Source organism: Arvicanthis niloticus, chromosome 22, assembly GCF_011762505.2.
Source record: "Arvicanthis niloticus isolate mArvNil1 chromosome 22, mArvNil1.pat.X, whole genome shotgun sequence".
NCBI classification, from domain to species: Eukaryota; Metazoa; Chordata; class Mammalia; order Rodentia; family Muridae; genus Arvicanthis; species Arvicanthis niloticus.
In genome coordinates this window covers 13,548,005-13,566,221 of record NC_133429.1, presented here as the reverse complement: position 1 = coordinate 13,566,221, position 18,217 = coordinate 13,548,005, and the positions used below count along the sequence as shown (strand labels likewise).

Below are 18,217 nucleotides of genomic sequence, written 5' to 3'. Positions count from 1 at the left end.
TAACCGGACCACCCAGAGCTCCCAGGGACTAAACCATCAACCAAAGAGCCATGGGTGGGTCCACGGATTCCTCTACATAAGTAGCAGAGGATGGATGGCCTTATCTGGCATCAGTGGGAGGGGAGGCGCTAGGTCCTGTGGAGGCTCCATGCCCCAGAGAAGGAGGATTCTAGAGGGGTGAGGTGGGAGTGAGTGGGTAGGTGGGGGAGCACCCTCTTAGAGGCAAAGGGGAGAGGGAAGGGTGGGGGGTTGTGGAAGGGAGACTGGGAAGGGGAATAATATTTGAAATGTAAACAAAATGATTAATAAATTAAAAGAGAAAAAACAACCCCCCCCCCCAAAAAAAGAAGTGGGAAAAAAGTGAAGTATTTGGGTGGGGGGAAAGAGATCATGAACTAACTGGATGGCCTCAACAATAACAACAACAACAAAACCACTTCCACTGTTACTGCCAGACTAAATGGTTGCATAGTCTCAATCAGATCATAAATTAAAAAGGAAGGGCATCTCTACTTCATAATGAACAGATCACAAGTTAACATATTCAAAACCAAACTTCCCATGTCCGATAGCCTGCTCCCCCAGCAGTCATCTCCGTTTAGTTAACGGCAACTCCATCTTGTCAGTGGCTTCCATTACCACTCTTCAGTCAACGGGCTCCACCTTCCCAGTACATCTAGAAACTGACCCTCAGCAACTCCAAGGCATCTCTCTCTCTACCTTGCTAACATTTTTTCACCTGCATAGTTAACTGTCTCCATTGGCCTTTCGCTTCTTCTCTTTCCTGTTGCTCACACAGCTGCCAGAGATCCTTTGCTTAAAAAAACACTCTAGTGATTTCCAACCTCACCTCAGTGTAAAAGCCAGTCACTACCAGTTTCCACATTGATACTGGATATAAGGAAACTTTGTCCCCGTAAATATAGAAATAAAACCTGAAACTAGGGGCTGGAGAGATGGCTCAGTGGTTAAGAACATTTGTTACTCTTCCAGAGGCCCTGGCTTGGTCCCCAGGACCCACAAGGAAGGACAGAAATTGCTGGTGGGTAACAGAGTGTAGAGACGAAGGCTACCTGAAGCCCTGTGCCTGTGCTGGCTTCTAACTCACCAAGTAGCCAGCAATGACTTGAACTTCCTGGGCTCCTTCTCCCTATGACCCACACTAAGACTGTAGGCATGTCCTGCCATGTCTCCCCATTTCAAATGTGGCACCCTAGATAGCCCTCAGGACCCTGTGCACATGAGCCGAGCATTCTAGATCTGAAGTTGGAGAACCCACATCTTTTGTCCCCTGAAGATCTGGTTCTGTACTTCAACTTGATCTGGACGTTGTTGTTGGGTGGGGAACAAACCCAGAGCTGCAAGCATGCCAAACAAGCTCCTCACCACTGAGGTATACTCTCCCCAGCCACAGCCTGGGTTTTCTTTCCTACTCTACTCTTTCACCTCACTGGAGGCCTCAACATCTTTCAAAATAACAAGCAAGCTACCACCGTCAGGCTGTTTGCATTGGCTCCACCCCCTTTCAGGTCTTGTGAAATACACCCCAGTTAAGCATTCCTGACTGTCATAACCAGGACCACGAACCCCATCCCCACCTTCCTACCCCTTTCTGTTACTTCTTAAACTGCATTTAACACTCTGTTACATTTTCACTATTTAACATTGATTGAGCCCCATCCTCTGATTAAAATGGAACACCATGATTGTGGGGGTTTCTGTTGATTTTTCTCATTGCTATGTTCTCAGTAGTACAAAGCAGGCATCCAGTAACTTATTTGTTAAAAAACTAGTATAGCTAATGTCAACATACACGTATTACTAGGGATTACATTAAAATGAATACTATAAAAAACAAAATTACTTTTAAATAATCCCAAATCTTATAAAAGTAAATTCATTTGTAATCCAAAAAGTGACCAAGTTTTCTCTCGGTTTCCTAATCTAAGTAAACCAACTCACAAATTTCATACATACAGCAATGTAGTTTACAAATAAGCTAAAACCACTGTTTATGCTTCCTAGAACAGAAGAGAATCAATTAAAATCATCCTTGCATCTGTAATGACCAATATGTGGTGTGTGTGTGTGTGTGTGTGTGTGTGTGTGTGTGTGTGTGTGTACACGCACATTTGCTAAGGATCTGGAATATACACATCTCTACAAACTGTCAAGCTTTGTTACAAAATGTGGGCCAGAGGTCCAGGCTCAAGCCTAAATTAACAGCACTTGGAAGCTGGAGGCAGGAAGATCAAGAGTCCTAGGTAAGGGCTGATGAGATGGCTCAGTGAGTAAGGAGGCTTGCCACCAAACCTGATGACCTGAGTTCCATTCCCAGGACCAACATGGAAGGAAGAGATCAATCTCCCACAAGTTGTCCTCTGACGTTCCACATATACACCATAGCATGCATGACCCTACACACACAATAAATATTTAAGAAATGTTAAGAGTTTCAAGCAAACCTGTGCTAAACAGCAAAACCTTGCCTCAAAACAAAACAAAAACAACAAAAAAATCATGTGACATGTGACAACTTAGTCTTTGAAAAGAGATCTAGTTACTTGAGAAAGTGACTGTGTGCACGAGTTGGTATATGGATACACAGATGTGGAGGCCGGAGAGTAACACCTGATATCTTCTTCACACACTCTCCTCTCTACCTCTTGAGATAGACTTGTCTCACTGAACATGGAGCTCACAATTCAGCTAGACTAGCAGGCCCCAAGCTCCAGGAAGTTTCCTATCTCCACCTTCCCAGTCCCGGGGTTAAAGACATATGCTGCTGCATGGAGGTTATATGTGGGTAGTAGGGATCTGAATGCAGGTCCTCATGGCTGTGCAGCGGGCCATGCTCAGCCTGCACTCGCCCTTTTAAACTGTCCTTCCCCTTAATTTACAGAACAACTCATACTGACACATTCAGGTTGTCTCTCCTACTGCCATCCTTGGAGCCAGCCTGGACCCAGAACCTTTCCAAATCTGGTTCTCCAAACACAGAGCAACAGATACGAGGTTCTGAAGGATACAGCATCCTTCCAGTACATAAGCTATCCAAGTCCATTTGTGGATGTTACATATCTCCTTTAGATATCGTTCCTGGACCCAGACTCCACAAACAAGACTTCTATACTAACTATATCCTTCTATTAGCTGGAATTACTTATTAGCAGTCAACCACAACCCAGGTACCAAGTTCACAAATGATGCCCAGGAAAATCTAATTTAGCTAAGCCTATTATTGACACCAAAATGAGCAGCAATCTCAATTCAAAATAAATCACTCTATAACCAGATCTTTGCTATCTGTGATGGTTTGTTTGAATGTGAACACCCTCCACAGGCTCCTATATTTGAATGCTTTATCCTTAACTTGGTGAAACTATTTGGGAAGGATTAGGAGGTGTGGCCTTATTGGAGGAGGTGAGTCACTGGGAGTTGGGGGGGGGCAGGCTTTGGGGTCTCAAAAGTCCATGTCATTCCCAGTTGGCTCTTTCTTTCTTTGCCTTGTGGAGGTAAGCTCAAGTGTTACTGACTGACTGCTGTCATGTTCCCTGATGTGACAGCCACAGACTCATCCTACAGAAATGTAAGCCCCTGGCTAAATGATTTCTTTTATAAACTGCTTCAGTTGTCATGTCTCTTCACAGATAGAAAGGTAACTAAGACACTGCTCCACTCTTTGCCATGACAAACTGATCAATGAATAGTTAGAACTGGGGCCTAAAAATTTTCTCTCCCAAGAATTTAAAACTTGGCAGGAAAGATCAGAGAGTCCTAACTCCAAAGTTGCAATTTTCAACCAGGAGCAGTTTTATCCCCTGAGGAACTTTTGGAAATTCCTAGAAATATTAAACACCTCACACTGCACAGAGTAGTCCTTTACAGCAAAGAACTATCTAGTCTACAATCTGAGACTGACAGGCTTGCTCTAAAATGAAGGCCCAGGGAAATTCAAGGAGTCTCCCTGTCTTCCACTTGTCTCAGGGTGTGTGGTCAGATCTTCCTCTGAATCTGTGACCCAGCCAACAGCTTCAACTACATTTCCCTTTTTACTTAGATTGACACATTTCTGTTGCCTGCAAACAAACTAACCATAGCTAGCAAAGTCATCAAGTTCAATCACTTGATACACATCTACATATTTTAAACCAGTCTCTCAGCCTTTCGGCTGACATTTGGACCAGATAGGTTTTCATTTTAGAGGTGTGTGCTGTCTGTGCATGGTAGCATCTGACAGTATCCCTGGCCTCTACCCACCAGGTGACAACCTTCCAAGTAAGTCACAATAATCAAAACTATTGCCAAATGTCCCCAGAAGAACGAAGTTCCAGTGGTTGACAACCACTGCTTCAAACAGGACAGACTGCACCCCATGAGGTATAGTCTACCTAGTCTCCTAATCTGCAGAAGATCCTGTGTATCATATACCATGTCCTGAGGCTGAGCGACTGAGGCAGGCATTTGCACTTGGATCTTTCTTATCACTTTTCAGTCCCAGTCTAATTAAATGTGTACCTTTGTCCCTGCCTGTCTCAGGGTGTGTGGTTAGATCTTCCTCTGAATGGTGACCCGCCCAACAGCTTCAACTACACGTATCTCCCTGCACATATACCTACACACATGTGCACAGAGAGACACAGAGCAACAGATAAAAAGGTGTAACAGTGAAATGACAGGTAGTTCCTGCTTGATCTTCCTTTCTTATATGTAAATGTTTTAAAGAACTTTCCATTCCCTTATGGGGAAAAAAGAAGATTCCCCTGTCACCACCTTCAATACATACCCTGTTCTGGCCTAAAAAAAAAAATCAAAGGCTTTTCCTGTTTCATTTCTCTTAAAATATCACACTTCTAACCTCTTCCTGTCTCTCTTTACACACCCCATAGCTGTTCAGATCAGTTAAGTCTACAAACTTTTCATTAAAGCAAGAGGCACTTAGAAAACAAACATTAGGCAAGAAACAGAGATACAACTTATAATACCCAAGCCATGCAGTATTTTCTTAAAGCATAAAGTATGTGTCAGTCTCTTATAAAACAATTTCTCTTCCACACTTGTCCAATGTGCCAACTTCAAAAGTGCTGCCCAGCCTCCAGTACCACCAGTTTTAATCTTAAAATGTTAAGTTTCACTCCAAGAGACCATTCTAGTTTTCTAGACAGACTTCTTCCTGGAAGAGTCTCTAAAGGAGAGCCTGGAAGGACTTGGACATTTTCCTAATTTTTCCTATGACAGTACAGGTTCCAACCCCCTCCCATGGTGTATTCCAGCACTGGACTCAGGCTATGCTGCCAAGGATGATCTTGATCTGACAGCCTTCACCTCCTGAGTTCTGAGACTATAGCAATCTGTCATCACACCGGGTTTATAAGGTGTTAGGCATTGAACCCAGGGCATCTTTCATGCTAGGCCAGTGTTCTACCCAGCTTGGTGAACTGAGTTCCACCTCCAAAACACACATGGTAGTATTTGAGACCCAGTTATCCTCAGACTTCCTTACAAAGGCTGGATCAGGCACTCATGTGCACCTTTGGATGCATACAGTAAGTAGAGGAGAAATATAGTAATCTTTTAAAAAATAAACTAGAAATGGTTTCTCCATTTCTTTAAAAAGAAAGAAAATGCTAATGTTTTAGAAACTTTCTGATTTAAAAAGAAATGCTCATTACTATTTACCACACAGGTGTAAGAAACCAGGAAGATTATAATGTAATCCTAAGGACTTAACACTAAGTATGTGAGAGTTATCTATGTGATAGAGTAAGCCATTACACTCCTGCTCTTAAGAGGTCTTCCCAAATGGACTTATACTGGAGAATTAAAGGATAATGCCTTAAGGCACTTATCGACTGAATTCAATTTTCTTTCAGGCATACAGAGTGATATAGTACCATTATCCTTGGGGGAGAAATAGGCAATAAAATCATTGTTTATGGATCTGAATTTTCTTATGGATCTAGAAATAGGCAAGGGTGAAGTGTATCACATGAGTCAGACTTACCCTAAGTAATAGACATTATTCAAAATAAGATGACTCAGTATTGCACTGTCTATATAATTTAAAAAAATATTCCCAACAAAGCATGGTAGCACAAACCTGTAATCTCAGTACTCGGGAAGCTGAGGCAAGATGACACTAAACTTGAGGGTAGCCTGGGATTCGTCATGAGTTACAAGACAGCCTGAGCTACATAATCCGTTTCAAATACACACACACACACACACTTTCTACTTAGTGATATTAAGAACCAAACACATGGTCACAAACTTTGCTATAGTTTGATACTTTATGTATACATACTATATGTATTGTATTTTACTCAATATGTCAGGAAAATATCTGCTGAATCATAGTATTGTTGTTGTTCAATATGTTCTCAACTGTAAAATATACACATACTTATATACATATATACGTATCCTGAGAATGAAGACTTATGTTTAGTATACAAGTCGATCATTAAATCTGAGAACCTCCCTTTAATCAGTTAAAAGCATTCATTAACTTACAAATAACAGAGGAGAGAAAGGGATCCTAACCAAGAGCTTTTAATTCCCTGTCACCAACTTGGAACAGGATCCTACATTTAGCCTGTGTCTTGAGACAAATATGGAGAAGCCAAGAGCTGTAACAAACTGCCAGTTTACTGAGTCATGTTTCTGACTAAAACTGTGTTATGAAATGGAAAGAATGACACGTCTGGGGTTTAAACACCAGAGACGTTAACTCCCTGAACTCAAGGGTCTCGGAAGCAAAATCGGAAAACTCTCCAGCAAGAACGATGCGGTACTGAAAACGACTTCCACGGAGAACTTGCCAAAGCTGAGAACTCCTGCTTTATTTCCCTAAAACAAATCCGAACTGTGCAAACAAGCACACCCTCCCGGGCATCCGAGCGGGAACGCCAGGTACGGGGCACCGAGAACAATCACAAGGTTAACGTTTCACTGGCACACACACACGCACACACACACACCCCAGTCCTCCTCGGTTAACGGAACCCGCTCTGCTGCGAGCCCCCGGGAGCTTCCGAGCCCGACGGGGTCCCAGCCCACCCCATCCACCCAGCACCTGAGTGACGCCGGGGACGTCATCAACCTCGGCGCAGGAGCGGCCCCCGGCGGATACCCCGGCCCACGGAGCCCCGCCGCCCTCCGCGTGATTCCTGAGGCCGGTCGGGGGCGCCAGTAGCACCGGCAGAGCCCGGACCTGCGACCTGTACCCCAGAGCCGGCGGCCAGCGGAGGGGACCGGCCCCGAGCGCTCGCTGACCTGGAGAGGTGCTTCAGGATCTGTTTCTTGATGATCCCAGCCATGGTGCCTGCCGGGGCTCGAGCGCCGCTCTCTCGCAGCTCTTCACAGCCTCCTCCTCTCTTCGCGGCGGTCTCCTCTCAGTCCCGCCTCACCGGGCCGGAGGAGAAGCGCCGGAGCGCTCACTCTCGGGAGAGACTCGAGGCCCTGGCCGAGGCCACAGCCGCCGCAGCCGCCGCCGAGAGCCCGGAGCATGACGCTCAGGACGCCGCGGCCGCCGCCAGCGCCATCTTGGCTGCAGCATCACCTAAGAGACCGGGGGCGGGGAGAAGAGTCGGGGGCGGAGCGAGCTCGAGGTGGGCGGGACCTGTGGGAGTTCGGGAATCTTCAGCCCTGCCCACTTCGGACTGCCACCCCGTCCTCCTCTGCCCTGATTCAGCAAGACCCCTTGACTCCCCTTCCCGGGTGCTACTTGTGCTTTCATCCTTTCTCCATCTGACCTTAATTTTGTCTGTGCCTCTATCACTGACTTTTCCTTCCTAGTCTTGCTTCTTCATTTCCTCCGAACTCAACTTTCGTTACTCTTTTGGCCATTTCAGCTTTTTATCTCAGTTTCTTTTGCCAAGATCCTTCCCTTAGCCTAAGGGCTGTACTTTAATGTTTCCATTCGTTAAACTAACCTTAAAGGAAGTGAAATTGACCGCATGTCATATTTAACCGAAGATACCTAAAGACCTAGAAATTAGAAAGAACGTCTAGGGCCAGTGAGATGGCTCTCAGCCAGAAAAAGTACTTGTCAAGCGAGCTTGATGATCTGAACTTGCTGCCCAAACCACCATGAAGGAAAGAACTGTTCTCGGAAGTTATCCTCTGTACACACACACACACACACACACACACACACACACACAGGCACTTAGTATACATTTTTTAAATGGCATGTCCAGATTGAAGTCCTGGTTCTAATATTTTTCTACCAATGTTAACCTGGAAAGATCGTTTTCACCTTTAGGTTTACTTAGTGTATGGGTGTGAATAGAATATGAATGTGACTTTGGTCACACAAGTGGAGGTCAGAGAACAGTGTAGAGGCTCACCTTCTTCTATCTCTTCCCTAACAGCTGCTTGCATACTCCAGGTTAACTGGCTCCGAGGATTCTCTTGTTGGTCTCTTGTTGCCTCTCCCATATTACCTAAAGAGTGCTGGGATTACAGACATCTATCTGGCTTTATGTGAGTTCTGGAGACTCAAGTTCAAGTCCTCACGCTTGCATGGCCATCATATTGTCTGCCAAGCCAGCTCTCCCAGCCAGTTAACCTCACTGTTAATCATCTTTAAAATATAGTGTCTGCCCTTAGAGATGGTTTGGCAGGGGCCCTAGTAGGTACTGTTGGTGTGTCTGGGCCATGTTGGCTGGCCGCCTGTTGTAGAAGCAGGTTTGGGAAAAGATAATGACTCACTGAAATGTTTCCTGAACAGTTGGGAGATAGACAGTCCAGCCATTTGAGGTGGGAAGAACCAGTATTAAAATTAACAATGCTTGAAGCGAAGCATGCCAGGTTAACAAACAAGAATTTGCTAACACAAATACTGTGTAGGGACGAAAGCAGTCTGAGCTATTCAAAAGGAATCAAGCTGGGTGTAGTGACACATGGGTCTATCTCAGGACTTTAGGAACAGAGGCAGGGGGATTGCTATAAGTCTGAGGTCATCATGATCTACCTAGCAACACTCTTTTTTTTTAAACAAAAATAAAAGAATCAAGTTTTTAAAAATAACTACAAAACAAAAATTTAATTACTTGGACATAGGATCCATAACAACTTATAAAAATGCCTGTCTTGGGACTGACTCCTATTTGAAAGCTGGCATGACAGTCATGTGTTGTACTTCAGAGCCTTACTAGGCTAGAGAAGGCTGCCTACAGCTGGCAGTGTCCTGTCCCTGGCCAGGTGACTCATTCGCAGTCTCCACCCCAACCCTGCTCCTCTCAGTCTCTGAGCTTCAGTAACAAAACATTCCTTATCCCCAGGCCCAACCCCTTTCTTCAGATGACCAAGAGTTTCTTATCTTAGAAATAACTGTAGGTAGAAATCAGCTGTATTTACAGAGGAATAAATGTTAAAATTAACATTTGATTGACAAAACAAAAGCTTTGGGGGGTGGGGCAAAGAAGGATTAGCTCAACTTCCTGCTTTGTCCTGATTATGAACTATTAGGAAAAACAAATGTAGAGCAATAGAACACAAGGAAGTTCTTAAGGCCCAGGCAGTCTCTGAGTACAGTGCAGACTGGATAGTCTAGTGTACTTCAAACTGCCAACACCCACAGGCACCTTTTCTCTGCCCTGGACTTCCTACAGTGTCACAATAACTCTGATTATAGCAGCTGCCTGCCTTCATCATTTTAGTTTAAGGGCTGGAAAGATAGCTCAGTGGTTAAAAGCACTGGCTGTTCTTCTAGAGGAAGTGGGTTCAAATCCCAACATCCACTTGGTGATTCATACCTGTTTGTAACTCCAGGATCTGACACCCTCACACAGACATACAAGCAGGCAAAAAAAAAAAAAAAAAAAATATATATATATATATATATATATATATATATATAAAAGTAAACTATTAAAAATTTTAGTTTATATGTACTCATAGTACACACAAGTGTATGCAAAAGTTAGGGAAAAGATTGGTGCAATTAATTTTTAGCATCTTTAACAATTTTTGGAGCCCTTTGATTTTAAAAACATATATCCAAAAGGACTTTTATATACCATTTACTTATTGGTTAATTGAGATATGCTAATTTATATGGACATATAACCCACATATATCTAACTTGGCTCTGGTATGCAAACTTAGTTTTAAAGTTTAAAATGAGCCAGGCAGCGGTTGTACATGTCTTTAATCCTAGTACTGTAGAGGCAGAGGAAGACAGAACTCTGAGTTTGAGGCAGCCTAGTCTCCAGAGCAAGGTCCAGGGTAGCCCTACACAGAGAAACCCTGACTCATAGAAAGAGAAAGAGAAAGAGAGAGAAGAGAGGACAGAGAGGAGAGAGAGAGAGAGAGAGAGAGAGAGAGCGACTGAATGAATTAGTTAATAACTATTCATTCTTTAATTAGTATTTTAAAAAGTTATAGGCAAACTGGTCCCTGGTGGTACACAACTTAGATCTCGGCACCTGGAAGACAGAGACAGGTAGATCTCTTGAGTTCAAAGCCAGCTTGGTCTACAGAGTGAGTTCCAGGACATCCAGAGTTACAGAAAGAAACTCTGTCTCAAAAAAACAAAAACAAACAAACAAAAAAAGAAAGAAAATATGTTATAAGCATAGATAGGTAATTCCTGCACCTTGGGCTATTTCAGATATGGGTATATATGGGTATATATCAGAAAGGATTGTTTTCAAAATATGCTGGGAAAAAATGAAAATAAACTAAGAATTTATAAAAATACATCGGTGATATCAAAACAATAAAAGAATATAGGGTAAGTCTATCCGCTTATTTACTTGGCTAGGTTGTTGTACCTAAATAAATGCATATGTAAATGTCACTTGAAATTTTCCGTATTTAAAAAAAAAGGAAATTGTTGAAATAGGAAAAACTGTTGCATTCTATTCCTCTTTGTCACCCAGCCACAAGGCGGTGTTTTTAAGAGACAAAAGTGACCACAAAGTTATGTCTACAAAAGGAAAAGAAATTGCACTACCTCCTAGGGGTGCACCAGGAAGGTACATGGGTTTGTGCATAATCGAACAACCTAACCTGTTTTGATGAACTCGTGTGTAATTAAGACAGTTCCTCATACCTGGAGTCATAGCTCATCAAGTAGAGACAGAAAGACCATCTGACGCCTGGAGTTCGAGGTTAGTGAGAGAGGGAGAGTGAAGACTTAGAGGATGTGGCAGAAGTGAAAAGAGGGAGGACCAGAGTGGTGGGGGGAGGAAGGAAGGAAGAGAGAAAGAAAGGCCCGCCCTCGAGAATGGGGGGAAAAAAGGTGTGGGTTGACAATTCATGTTAACATTTAATCATATACTATAAAGCAAAGCCTTTAAAAATATCTGTGGCTTGCTGGTAGTGACAACCTCCCTACAAGAACGCCTCCACCCCTCTCCAGAAAGGAGAGAGGGGAAAAGCGAAGCAGGTCCTGCCAGCTGAGGAGCCGAGCTCCTGGCTCAGGTTGCTGTAAAGTCACCACAGCCCTTAGCCCTTAAGAAGGATCACTTTTCTGTTTTGGCTGGTCTATTCTCTGCTAACCTCTAGGAAGAGGAGCAAGGCCGACTGAAGGATGTTCCTTCCGAAGGATGCAGGATAAGAAGCACCCTAAAATAAGCAGAAAACCACCCCAATAAACACGTTTTGGATATTTGAAAAAAAAAAAAAAAAAAAAAAAAAAAAAATGTTTTCCTAAACAACAACAAAGCAAAAATCATTCCTGCACCCTAAGAGTAAACAACCTAAAGAGAATGTAGGGTCATGTGACCAAGCCCCTGCCCTGTCTCTTGACTCAAACTCAAATGTTGTTGTTTTTTGTAGTGTAAACTTGGGCAAGATTTTTTTTCTTTGAAAGGCTTACCTGTAGGAGATAGTTGTATCTAACCTCTGTAATTTGTGAGGGCTGAATGAGATTCTGCACATCTTTTAACAAAGTGCCAAGTGTAAAGGAAATTTTCTAGATGGTGGCGTCATCTATTCCTCATCGTTTTTTTAGAAGGAAGCAAAGGGTTGCGAGAGGACACAGTGAACAGAAAGATTCATTCAGAGGAGAATTTACAGTCTCACTCTGTACCAGGGGTCCTCCCAGAACTTTTTGCCCCCTACTCTCCAGCCCAGGGGCTGGGCTTCCCTTCCCTTCTCCCAGCCTAATCCCTAAATAACCTCAGCCACTTTAGCTAGATGGTCTCTTGGTCATTTTGCCTGGCTCCTGTCTCTCTTGGTCTATTTGATTCTCCTGTCTCCTCCCCGCCCACGTCTCCTCTCAAGAACTGGTTCAGTCTACAGGCTGGATTTGCCCGGTTCACTCTGGACCCTTCCAGATACCTCTGGTTGTTTCCTTCCTCCTATCTACAATAAAACTTTATCCTCGACCATACCTAGGAACAATCATGTTTTTTCATTTTTCTACTCAGAGGTATTATTTCAAAAAATAAACAAGCCACTTCAATTTGCTTAAAAAAAAAAAAAAAAACTGACTTTGAAATCAAAGACTAGAGTTAGAAAGACAGCCTGGCAGAATTTTATACAACGATGAGAAAAGAAAAGAACGGAGCCTTTCAGAGCCCAGTGGTGGTATAAGCCTTCACAATGATGTTAAGGACAACTCAAGCTAATAAAGCTAAAATATTCAGAAAAGTGCCGGACACAACAGAGTGGAAGCTCTTGGCAATTCAGTAGGCAGAAAAAAAGTTCACAGCTCTAAACAGTTGGTGACGGTGATCGTATGTTGTAAAGAAAACAACATCTTAAAAGTTCCTTTTCAAAACAGCAACTGTTAAAGAGGCCCCGTCACTAATTATAGTTACAGTTTCATTGTGGGAAATTAGTGATAACAGTTTCACACTTGCTCTTCCTTGACAGAGAGAATGCACAGTACTCCAAGTAGTATGAATGCAGTAGTGCTTTCAAATTTACCTGCTTAGTAATTGACATTTAATTTGCAAACTGTAAATTTTAAATTCAGGGGCAAAGCGCTTGCCTAGAATGCCATAAGGTTCTGGGGTTTGATCCATAGGACCAGAAAAGGGGAGGAGGGGTGTTATAATTTTTAAAAGGTTGAAACATGATTGACATAACAAATTCATAATGACCATTTTCCTAATTTGCCTCTGTTACTATGATAAAATATTAACCACAACAACTAGAGGGAGGGAAGGGCTTATTTGGTGAGAGTCCATCACTGAGGGAAGTCCAGGTGCCATACCAGAACCTGGAGGCAAGATCTGAAGCAGAGACCACCACAGAAGAGGAACACTGCCTACCTACCAGCTTGTTTCCTCTGACTTGCTCAACAACCTTTCTTACCCAACCCAGGCCCACCAACCCAGGAACAGCACAACTCACAGTGGGCTATACTGCCCCACACAATCAGCTATTGTAAACGCCCCGTAGACATGTGAGCATGGTCTCACCAACCAATCAGATGGAAGAATTTCTCAGTTGATATGCCCTCTTCCCAGGTGACTCTACTTTTGGGCAACTTAACTAACACAAAGACCAAAGATTTGCTAAATCATAATACAAGAACTTGAGTCTATTGGATATTCATCCTAGACTTACATGGCACATTTAAACTCTCTTAGAATTATGCATCACTTAAATATACTTGTATTTGAAAAGTTGGGTTTACACACTCGAGATTATCTGTGAGAAAGCATGGGAAGCGAGTGTGGAAGGGGTGAGCGTGAAGAGAGTCAGAGCTTTTATTGAACAGTTTGTGCTGAAGCTGGTTCGTCTTGCTCCTAAGGATCAATTGTCTCTTTTCTCCCAAATATGACTCGTGTTTGGTAACTCCCGTATGGTTTGAAGTCTACTATAATAATGGTATTCTATTCACACAGTGAAAATTATTAAACACTACAAACCAAGGCTTCTTTCCTCTTTAGAGAGCTAGTGGTTAGGTATTTACAACCATGCTCCTGTTACATGGGCTAGAGGGTAACTTACAATTGAGGGACTGGCCCTGCAGATAAAGATACTTTATAGCCACAAGTGCATGGACATTGCATAAATGGAAGAAAAATTATTTTGAGACACGCTCTCTCTACATAGCCCTGACTGTCTAAGAATTCACAATGTAGACCAGGCTGGCCTCAGACATTCAGAGATCCACCTGGCTCTATCACCCAGGTGCTGGGACCAGAGGTGTGTGCTACCACACCCAGCTAATAATATTTTTAAGATTATGATAGTGTAAGAAAATATAAGGAGACTATTTCACAGATATTAACAAGCCATGGCTATGTCTATGATAGGTGATCTGGGGAGATTTTTTTCAGTTACTTTTCTCATTGCTGTGATAAGTGTTGGGAACAAGCAAAAGAAGCTTATTCTAAGTACTACCACTTCCTTTTGAGAGTCTAAATTCTAGACTGGGAAACTAAATCCAAGGTCCCAGGCCCTAGGGATTGAGGACTTCCCTATAGCTGGACAGCTTCTGTTGCAAACAGTTGTCTAAGTCGAGACATTTCAAGGTCGACTTATAAGGAAACAGTTGTCTGAGTCCAGACATTTCAGGGACACCTTCTCCATCCTGCTGGCAGGAGCAAATAAGTTCATGGTTCCAGGCCTAGGGACAAACATCTATCTACATGTTTTCTTAATTGTCTGTTAACTGGTAAAGAATATAGAAATGGTTGCTATCTAAACCAAGGTACATACGTGATAAAAATATATAACCAGTTGCCTGTTATGCCCTAATTGACTATGTGCAACTTGTCTAGTCCATGTTCCCTTTTCATTCTACATTTCTGGGCCAGAGTCCAGGAGAGACCCTGACTGCAAAAGCTGAATTAAGGACCTTGAAGCCATGAGCCCTGGATACAGCCCAGTCTCCAAGCAAGGGTACTCCCTTGCTTAACCTGTAATGTCAAAATTACAGTTGGATAGCCCTGCAGCACCCCCTCTGCCCCCTTTTGTGTTCCTGTTCTTTAAAAATGTTATACAATCTCCCTTTGGGAACATGGCTTAGATCTCGCACTGACCTCCTCCCTGTGTGCTTGGAAAATAAAGCTTTCATTTTTTAAGCTTCTGTCTCTGAAGTGAGTTTTCTCAGCTTCCACCCCGAACCCAACAATAACATAAAACTGACAAAAGCAACTTGAGAAAGGGTTTATTTCAGCTCACAGCTGGCTCATCGAGCCAGGCAGTGGTAGCTCAGGCCATTATCCCAGCACTCAGGAGGCAGAGGTTCTTTGAGTTCAAGGCCAGCCTGGTCTACAGAGTGAGTTCCAGGACAGCTTGAGCTGTAAAGAAACCCTGTCTGGGGAAAAAAATGTACATTCTATCATGTTGAGTACGTAGCAGCATCCTCAGGCAGGGGGTCACATAGTATCTCTAGGCAGGAAGCAGAGTGCAATGAAAGCTTATGATCAGCTTGCTTTCTCTTTTAATTTCTTATTCAGTCTGGCAGAGTGGGTCTTCAGATCTCTGTCAATCTAATGCAGAAAACCCTTTCCATATATGCCAAGAGATTTGTCTCAAAGGGGAATCTAGATCCTATTATGTTAGTAATCAATATAAACTATCTTTTGTGAACATGGCAGTCAGTTTTAAATCTTAACCTTCTGCTCCTTGTCCCCACAGGCTCATGACCATCTCACAGTGCACAATGTATCCACTCCATTGTTTTCTTAACAGTCCTCATTGAAAGGGCTCTATCAGGCCAGAACACGGCAAACACTGCAGACAGGTTTTGCTCTTATATCCCCTTTTCCTCTCCCTTGCCAAATCCTGGTACATTCCTGAGGCTATCCCCCAAGATCTATTGCATTATTTGGCCACTGACTCATTCCTGAGACAAAACACCAAGTTTCAATAATCAAAATTCGTTATTTGGCTAATATGTCCAATCGGGATTTACCAACACATAGACTCTCCCCTTTTTGCTTTAAAAACCCACTCCTCCAGAAACACCTTCTCTTCTCTTGCTTTTCTTGCTTGCTGCTGCTGCCTTTCATTCCTGTTGCAAAGCAGTTCCAAATCCCTAGAAATACATGGATAGTATTATCACAGGAACAGTCCCACTTCTTGGTACCAATATTCTGTATTACTTACCTTTATCATTGCTGTATGCAATACCTGGCAAAATTCTCTTGGGGGGGGGATTTGGCTCACAGTTGGAGGGTGTAGTCATGATGGGGAAGTCATGGTGGCAGGTGATGGAGGCAAGTGGTCATAAGGTCTCCACAGTCAGGAATCAGAAAGCAATTAATCATTTCAATCTGGAAGTTAGTACGGGTCTTCATAACACAATTAACCAAACTAGAATAATCCCTCATATACGTGCATGGAAATCTGTCTTCTGGGTGATTCTATATCTTGTCAAGTTAGCAGTCAAAATAAACCATCACAGGAGGCTAACCAGATTTCTGATTTATAGAATGTTTACTAATAATTATGCTTTCATTTCAGAGGAGAAATAGGACAGAGGCAGGAAGGGCACTGAGAAGGTGCTGACATTGTTTCAGGCCAGAGAGGAGGAAGCAAGATCAGTTGTAGATTCCAGAGATTTAAGAATTGGCAGTAAAGTTTCTATCTTGCTTGGAGCACTGGGTGAAGCTTGGAGCACTGGGTGGAGCTTGGAGCACTGGGTGGAGCTTGGAGCACTGGGTGGAGCTTGGAGCACTGGGTGGAGCTTGGAGGAACAGCCATCTCTGAGATGAGTGCAGCAGGTGGAACAAGTGATTATGGGAAGGTAATATGTAGTGTTACATTTCCTGTGTTTAAAGCTTTCTCAGGATTTGTGGGTGGCAGCATTTAATACTTAAAATTCTAGCTTAGAATGCATCTTCCTTCGTCAATGACAAGTAAAGCCAAGAACATTTGATCAAAAAGAATGTAAAAGGTGAGGGAAGTCAAAACAATGTTTAAATAAGAAAGGGCTGAGGCACAGAAGGAGAAACAAGATTGAAAGAGCAGAGTTTAAGCATCAGAGGCAAATAGAAGTGACGGTTGCTGTGTGATAGATTTGAAAGAGCTGTGTCACTTGACTGCAGAAAAAGAGCTGACCACCTTTTTTGTTTGGGGCTAGTTTTTATTTTGCTGGTTTTAAGATTAGGACTCTACAAGAAGTACCGGGCCTAGCTTGATATACATCCCAGGCTGGACTGAACGAGGTGATCATCCTGCCTCAGCCTGAGTTCTTACCACCTTAGTAATTGAGTCAGATAAAATAGAATGATGATGTTGGTGAGAATTAACTTTAGACATTCAGAAAGGTTTTCCTTTTATTGAAAGTGCTAGAGATCAGAACCCAGACCCCTTGGGTAGGTTAAGAAAGCACTCCGCCACTGAGCTTCACCCCCACACTCTAACTGACGTTTCTGTTTGTTTGGTAGGTTGGTTTCGAGATAGGATTTCTCTGTGTAACCCTGGCTGTCCTGAAACTAGCTCTGTAGACCAGGCCAGTCTCGAACTCAGAGATCCAGCTGTGCCACCCTCTTCCCCACCAGTGCTGGAATTAAAAGTGTGCACCAGTACTGCCTGACCTTAATTAACTTTTTAATATAAATCAGTATAGATATCACTAGAATACACTGCCTCATTTGAAGGACTTTCATGGTTAGGTTGACAGAAGGTGCATGAATCCCCAGGTTTTTGTCCTCAGAACCACACAATCCAGGCAAGGTGGCACAGGTCTGTAATTCCAGAATTCCTAACGGTGGAGACAGGAGAATCCCAACTTCAGGAGTATCATTCTATATAGTAAATTTGAAGCCAGCCTGGGCTATGTTAAACCCTGTCTCAAAATAAATATTAAGCAAACTAAAATGATGATAACAGTATCTATTGACAGGTGCTTGATTTCTAACACTAATATTAAACCATTCTATAACATAGTGTGAGTCATATTACTTTATTTTATAAGTGAGATAACCCAAGACTGATTAAGTTGCTTAAACATTTATAAATGTCATAGTCACAGTTTAAATTAAGAAGGCTACACTCTTAGCTCTGTATCTCCTGGAGTTTTAAAAACTACTTGATATGTGTAAAGAAAGCCGGTCACCTTACCCTTATGCATGGTTGTGCGTTCATTTTTATCAGATTCATTACCCAAGATTATTTTGCAGCCAAGTCTAGAGTCCAATCAAAAAAAATTTGAGACAAGGTCTCTGTAGTATGCATCTCTGGCTGCCCTACGTAAACCAGGCTGGTTTTTAACACCCAGAGATCCACCTACCTCTGTCTCTCTAGTGCTGGGATTAAAGGTGTGTGCCACTACGCTCGGCTCCAAAATTATTTT

General features: G+C 42.9%; 1 protein-coding gene across 5 annotated transcripts in view; it reads right to left on the bottom strand.

The window, feature by feature from the left end:
- Bltp3b (bridge-like lipid transfer protein family member 3B) overlaps positions 1-7,571 on the bottom strand; it is a 66,918-nt gene extending 59,347 nt beyond the window's left edge. For 2 of the 5 annotated variants that reach the window (XM_076919951.1, XM_076919952.1), the window contains exon 1: positions 7,276-7,470. In XM_076919951.1, coding sequence (XP_076776066.1) covers positions 7,276-7,319 — 44 coding nt within the window. In that variant the 5' untranslated portion in view covers positions 7,320-7,470. Of the gene's footprint in view, positions 1-7,275 lie in introns of all 5 variants that reach the window. The other 3 variants (XM_076919953.1, XM_076919956.1, XM_076919954.1) reach the window with 3 other exon arrangements.
- Between the last annotated feature and the right edge of the window lie 10,646 nt (positions 7,572-18,217).